The following is a 7,436-nucleotide window of genomic DNA, read 5'->3' as shown; positions in this document are numbered from 1 at the left end:
ATCAAGTGAACACGTCAATGCAAAAATGTTAAGTACAATTTGAACAAAGGAATAGTTCGACGTTTTGGGAAATACACGAATAACTACGACTAGCTAGTTAGCTTAGCATCGAGCAGGGTTCCCACATTTTCACTGACAAAATTTCAAAACCTTTACGTGACCTCTCAAGGACTTATAAAACTTTTCTTCTTGCAACACTTGCCCAGCGTTTTTCAAACATATCTGATTCATCTGACGTACACGGAGGGAAACAAAAGCAGTCACACATGAACACGTATCAGAGCAACGTTACGTCGACAGCTACCGAAAATAAATTTGTTGTTACGCTGCATTATGTGGAAGGTTATCCACAGGTTACTGTAACAGTGTCGTTACACACTCGGGGTGGGAATCACCAGAGGATCCACGATACGATATTATCGTGATACTTAAGTCACGATACAATATTATTGCCATTTTAAATATGTTGTGATATGCTGAGTATTGTGATAAAATATACTGCAATTTACAAAGATAAAAACACAGTCTATTTGTACGTTTAACCATTTTGTGTTGAGCTATTTCTTGGCCAGGAGCACAAACTCCCAGAGTTACGAACAACTGGGTTATTTGCATTTCTTTAACCCTTTGAAACCTGGAGCGACATCACTTTTCTTGTGCTGCTTTCAGACGCCTTTCGCAAGTATTTCAACCTTTGAACCCTGAGCTCATTGGTGCAGTTTATTTCAAAAACGTGGAAGAAAGGCAAAAAGCAAATTGGTTTTATTTTCCTCTTTCATGTATTCATTATTATTTTTTATTTCATCTTATTTTCTTATTTATTTATTTAGCTTTAAATTTATACTTTTGGGGTAGGTGGTGGCAGTGGATTACATGTGTTTGAAATACTTGACGGTTACACTGAGATTTTGTTCTGGTGTCCTGTTCTTTTGTGTGTTTCATGGATATATGTATATATTCACATACTGGATGTGTGTATGTCTTTGTTTATTGTTGTTCAAATCAATAAAAAATACTGTTAGAAAAAGAATAAAAAAGAAACTTGGGAAGAAATGTCCCACAAATTGCAAATAATTCCTAGATTTAGAAAGGTCTTTTTCTAAAAAAAAAAATAAGAAAAAAGCCAGGGAAAAAGTATATAATAATTATTATTATATATCTAAAATTATGTCACAGAATTACAAAAATTTTCCTTGCTTGTTTGTTTGTTTTTTACTTTTTTTTATTATTATTTTTTTGAATAATATTCTTGTTTTAATTTTTTTTTTTTTTTTTTTTTTTACTAATTTCATCCACTTTTTTTGGTTTCTTCAATCATTGCTCGTTGCCTTCTTCCCACGTTTTTGAAAGAAATCAAGCCAATTTGTTCACGTTTCAAAGGGTTAAACCAATCACAAGGGTCTTGGGTGGCACTAAAATCAGGATGCACTGACAGTGCTGTTGCAAAATTGTGTTGACAGATAGCAGAAGGGAGGAGAATTCTAAAAAAGGCAGCCAATAGCAGGCTTATACCAACAATCTACATCCTGTGAGTCAGGTTAGATCGGTTTAAGTCCCTGTAGGAAATAAAACAGCCCTCTCATTCATTACAAGGCCGGACGTGAGCGCAGACTCTGGCTAAATTCATCTGCAACATTAGGGCTATTTTGCAGCAGTTTCCCTCCTGATTATCACAAGAGAAGAGTTGTAAAATCCTGTTTTTGGTTTTTGATAAACCCTCACAGTTAGATATTTAACTCAAACTGGACGTCTGAATCAGATTAAACACACATCCACACAGACTACCGCATGCTTAACAAAGAGCTGTTTTCACACTCAGTGAACTCAGATTATCTTCATCTGAACTGTAGATTTCTGAACCATCTCCTGCAGTGGAGTCATGTTTAAAGAGATCTCTTCACAGCCAGTCTGAACCGGAGGAACCATTAGAAACACCAACAACTCTCCATATGAACATTTGAGCGTTGCATTAAAACAGATTTGCAACAATCTGAACCGATCGTTTCGGGCAAATTTCTTTACAATCATTTCAGTATCAATAGCACCTTTCCCCCTGCAGACAGACGATACCTGCTGCAGAAAAAACAAACCGCAGCTCAGAAGACTTTTGCTGCTGAGAATCAGCCGTCCACTTTCACTCTGTCAGATCTGTCCACTCAGCAGCCAACAGAACATGATTCCAAATATTATACAGTCGATCAAATCAATACTTTTCCCTACCACGTGATATCTGACGGACTCTGCTTGCTTTTTGTTTTGTTTTTCCGAGTGAATGATTCCTTCAAACCCACAGTGATTTCTTTCTTTGTTCAGAGAGGAACAAGAAGCAGATTTACATTCTTTGGTGGAGCTATTGGAGTGTAGTGTGGGCTGAAACCTTACTAACTAATATGTACGTTACAAACATCTTTTCTGTCTCATCAGGTTAAAAATAACACGTTTAATTAAAAACAAATAAAATGTTCGTGATGAGAAACTGTTTCCTCTGAACTCAGCTCAGCCCGGAGTGATCGATCAATGAATCAATCACTGGATGGATGGATGGATGGATGAATGAGTGAATGGATGGGTGAACCCAACTGGGGATGGACCAATGGGACGGTCACGCTGTGGAGAGCTCCACCCCGCTGTCACAGACCCCACTGTCGATCCGAACGTCTGCCTTCAGATCGTGAACCCGAGAATCACCTGCCGAGAGAGAAACAACAGCTGAGTGGACCTGTTGTCACGGTGACGGTGTTTAAATCGACAGGACAGTCATGTGACTGGACTGTAACCATCATGTCTGCTCACCGCTCATCTCATTGGTCATCTGTTCCTCATCGTCGTTGTTGCGCAGCGCCTCCTCCAGGACGCTCAGAGCTTTACAGTCTCCGACTGCCCTCAGACCAGCCAACAGGTCCCTGATCGTCCCACCTGACACCTGCAGGACGACAGATTAAGATGATGTCAGCCTTTATTAAGCCTCAACTTTATTTATCTACACAGCATTTTTCATACAAACATGCAGCCTAAAGTAAAAGCAAATAAATAAAAGCAAAAACAAAACAATGAATTAAATTTAGCATGACAAAAAATTACAACAATAAAACAATAAAATTAAAAAATAAAAGTCAATATAATAAAATAAAATTAAAAACAGGGAAAAACAATGAAAAAAAAGAATAAAACTTAAAAAATTACTAGATTGAAAAACAGTTTGAAGAGATGATGGTTACCAGTTTTATTGAGTAACCCCAGACACAGAACATGAACAAACCAGTCATGTGACAACCGTTTGTGTGTGTATGTGTGTGTGTGTGTGTGTGTGTCACCTCGTAGCTGTCCAGCAGTGTTTTGGCGGGGGAGGGGCTCAGCCTGAAGGCCGTGTTAAGGATCCCGAGACCCAGACTGTGAGCCAGATTCTCCCAGCATCCTTCACTCTCCAGAGCGCGACACACCTGCTGCTTCACCTCCATGTCCAGGCTCACCAGGTCGCCTACACACACACACACACACATATATGTATATTCATACACACACAGATGGTGTATGACGTAAAATACAGTCCAGACTTTCTGTAGGTGTCAGATTTAAATTTAGATTTAAATTCCAACTCATTTATTTATGAATAACTTTTATATTATATGTCTCTATCGTGTCTTGCTTTTGTCTTTTATTGTGAAATACATGTGGTCTAAAAGGTGTGACGTAAATACACTGCCGATTATTGATATTTTATTTGAGTGGATACAAATAAAAGTATTATATTATTGATCATTAATAAGCTTCCTTTTACACTGAACCTGACACTGATTTATTTTTAATCATAGCTTCAGTGTAGACAGAATTATTAAGCTTAAAAATCTGAAAACAGTCTGATAACTGACAAAATGAATAAATAATAAATACATAACTGTATGCATGCGCTCCTTCAGAGCATATAAATACACATGTATGTGCTATAAGTATGCATGCTTTTTAATTTGCTTACTTTTTTATTTGTCTGGTTTTTTTTAGATTTATTTATTGGTTTATATTTTGTATCACTGATCAATTTCATGTTTTATATTTTTATTTTTTATTCAATGATTCTGTTTTTTATCATTCATTTATGTGTTCCTTTTTTGATGATAATTATTATTTTATTATATCTTTTAACAGTAAATAGTTCCATTTTATCATTCATTTTCACTATATTTATTTATATTTTTTAATATATTTTATAATACATTTTTATCTGTACTCGTCTGTCATATATACATTTTTCCTGTTCTTTTCTTTTAAATCTATTTTTTCATGTACACATGGAAATGTTCATGCATCTTACATATCATCAAGTGAGAAATGATGTCCGATTAGAGATTAAACTCACCTGGAGGAGGGACGAAGGATCTGTGTGGAGACTTTGGTTCATACTCTTTACCATTCAGAAGCTCCAACACCTGCGAACACAAACGCCATCATGTAAACTCTGCATATTTTAGATCGTGAAAATAAGATGAGTTTATTTCTGTTCAGCCGCCTGTTGATCAAAAACACTTATTGAGGCTTTGAGAATAAAACCAAGGTTGGGTTTGATGTGAAAGGTTTGTTTTCTAAAGGACGTATGAGAATAAAATATGTGTTAGTACACTTCTACATCACTGCAGCACGGTGAGAGTTAAAGTCACTGAGAGTTCAGCAGAGACAAGATTTTCAGCTGCTCTTTAAACTTTAGAAGTTACCAGGCTCATATTTTGAAAGTTACATGTTAACAGCCAAAAGTAAATGTCTCGTGAGTCGAGGTGCTGCAGGAGGACGGTGTACCTGAGTGGTGGCTGCCATGTTGAGCGGAGTGGTTCCTGGGATGTAGCCTTCATCTTCATCCTCATCCTCCCTCTCTTCATCACAGGAGTCCTCCTCCTTGAAGAACAGAGGCTCAAAGTTCTCCTTCTTAGGGTCTGCACCTGGAAACACACACAGACAGTAACATGTCAGTCAAGCCTTTAAGTTACTACTGCTATTTCAGACAGTAAAAATATAATGTTATGCTTATTTCAAAGGTCCAGTGTGCAGGATTTAGGGGGGATATATTGGGGGCATTAATTTGGAAATTAAATATAATAAGAATGTTTTCTTTAGTGTAAAATCATCTAAAAAAAAAAAAAAAAAAGTCTATGTAGATCGCCATGTTGCTCCATCATGACTGCACTGCTATATTTCTACAGTAGCCCAGAACGGACACAAGCCCTTCAGCAACAAGCACCATCAGAAAAAGACTTATTTCTTAATATAAAACTGCTTTATTCAGTGTTTTTATCTGCTTAAATCACCTGGTCTGTTTATTTGGGAGAGGAGGAGACCTTTGTGGGTAATTTACCTTCCAGGAAAAACGTCCTAAAGGTCGAGGGCCACATGCACAAAGCATCTTAAGTTTGCTCCTTAAGTGTGACACTTAAATGATTTCATGAAATACCTTGCCAATTTCAGACTGGAAAGATCCTGTTGCATAAAACCACAGAGCAATCTTAAATTGTAACAGGGTGTGCAGCTTTGTAAAGTTGAGTGATTCAACTCCAGATGGTCACAATCATTAATTGACCTCTGGTAAAATTTAAAAGTGCCAAGTCAGTTGCTCATCAGGGTTCCACTCTTCTCTGGATGCCTTAATATTTCTCATTTATCTCCATAAACTCAGCCATGTTGCCGTTAAGATGGAGCCAGAGGTACGTTATGTTTTTGTCCTTACTTTGGTTACTAACGTTCTCTGTGCAATGGTTAAATAAACTTTGAGCAATTCCTTAAGTATAAGACCAAGATAAGGAGAAAAACTTAAATCCTTAAGTAAACATTTTACGGAAACCTAAAGGAGAAGACGTGAGGATGTTTTGTGCAACCAATTTTTTTTAACTCTGACTTTAAGGGAAATCTAAAGTTAAGGTGCTTTGGATCTTACGTTCATTTATTCATTCATTCATTCATTCATTTTTCGCAACCACTTATCCTTGTATACAGGGTCGTGGGCGTGCTGGATCAGAGCTGTCACTGGGCGAGAGGCAGGCTATACTAATCACCAGACTATCACAGGGCTGAGACATAGAGATGGACAAACCATTCACGCTTGCGCCTATGGGAAATTTTAAGTAACCAATTCACCTAACGTGCATGTCTTAAGTTAAAAGAGAAAATAGGTGAGCACACATTAGCAAGTGCTAGGCTAAAGGCCTGCCTCCAACATGCCAAACAGCGTTGGAGAAACACCGCTTCGTAACGTGAAACTGCTTTATTCAGTGTTTTTATCTACTTTAATCACTTGGTGTGTTTGTTTTGGAGAGAAGGAGACCTCTGTGGATAATTTGCCTGGTTGAAATCTGCAATCTTCACCATTTGACGCTACTTAATTCCCCCGAATCTCACACACTGTTTCTTTAAACCAACATGGGACACGAGGTCCTTAAAGTGTAGCCAGCGTGTCCTGTGTGTCGTACCTGCAGCCATCAGGAGAGCTGTCAGCTTGATGGAGCCCCGCCCTGCAGCGATGTGGAGGGGGGTGGAGCCATTAAAGGTAAGGGAGTCCACCTTGGCGTTACCCTGACGACAGAAAACATCACACGCTGTTAGACGTCACTGGGTACAACCTGAACCTGACAGCTGTTCATGCTGTATCCGCTCTCTGCTCACAAATACCCAGTCTGCCCAGTAAACCCAGTCCAGTCAGTACCTCCAGCAGCAGGCAGCCGGCCAGCGACACATTCTCGGCCTCGGTGGCGAGGTGGAGGGCGGTCCGTCCACAGCTGCGCTCCTGAGCCTCCACGTTGGCCCCGCCCTCCAGCAGCTCCCTGAGAGAAGACAGCTGATTGGCCAGGACTGCCAGGTGGATCGCACACAGACCTGTAACCATGGAAACAGACAGACAACGGATTGTCGAACATGTTGAACATTCAGTCTTCCTCTGCGTGTGTGTGTGTGTGTGTGTGTGTGTGTGTGTGTGTGTGTGTGTGTGTGTACCTGCTGTGTTGGTGTGTTCCAGCAGCTCTCTCAGCTCTCTGTGCTTCAGTAGAAACTGGACCATCCCTCCTCCTCCTCCTCCTCCTCCTCCTTCCAGCTGAGATGCCAGGTGGAGCACTGTGTTGCCATGACGATCTGTCAGAGTTGGGTCGGCGCCGGCCAACAGCAGCGCCTCCACCGCCTCTCTTTGCTGTGTGATCACAGCCAGGTGCAAAGGAGTCTGGGATACATGGACAGAGAGGTTAAAGAGGGTACTGTTCCTTTTATTATACTCGCCCCCTCACCAGGAAGCTTCCTTTCCTTACCGAGGTCATTTCCTTGTTCTCTAACTAGAAACACCTTTGCTCCTTGCTTCCCAAATGCTTTCCTGCCTCCTCCCCTCTAAATAGGAAGCTTCATTCTTAACTCTTTAAACAAAGAGCTGCCTCACCTGCACTCTAACAAGGAAGTGTTCTCGCTCCCTTGAT

The 7,436-nt window shown here is 39.8% G+C and overlaps 1 protein-coding gene across 1 annotated transcript in view; it reads right to left on the bottom strand.

Annotated features, from left to right (window-relative positions):
• Nucleotides 1-1,249: 1,249 nt before the first annotated feature.
• nfkb1 (nuclear factor of kappa light polypeptide gene enhancer in B-cells 1) overlaps nt 1,250-7,436 on the bottom strand; it is a 41,447-nt gene continuing 35,260 nt past the window's right edge. Inside the window, exons 17-24 of the mRNA XM_049586424.1 lie at nt 6,970-7,189; nt 6,683-6,852; nt 6,450-6,552; nt 4,789-4,928; nt 4,355-4,424; nt 3,315-3,478; nt 2,794-2,923; nt 1,250-2,688 (exon numbers count right to left, since the gene is read on the bottom strand). Of these exons, the coding sequence (XP_049442381.1) occupies nt 2,603-2,688; nt 2,794-2,923; nt 3,315-3,478; nt 4,355-4,424; nt 4,789-4,928; nt 6,450-6,552; nt 6,683-6,852; nt 6,970-7,189 (1,083 nt within the window). The 3' untranslated portion in view covers nt 1,250-2,602. The remainder of the gene's footprint in view (nt 2,689-2,793; nt 2,924-3,314; nt 3,479-4,354; nt 4,425-4,788; nt 4,929-6,449; nt 6,553-6,682; nt 6,853-6,969; nt 7,190-7,436) is intronic.

This window comes from Epinephelus fuscoguttatus, linkage group LG9, assembly GCF_011397635.1.
Source record: "Epinephelus fuscoguttatus linkage group LG9, E.fuscoguttatus.final_Chr_v1".
Classification (NCBI taxonomy): domain Eukaryota; kingdom Metazoa; phylum Chordata; class Actinopteri; order Perciformes; family Serranidae; genus Epinephelus; species Epinephelus fuscoguttatus.
This window is presented reverse-complemented; position numbering and strand designations above follow the sequence as displayed.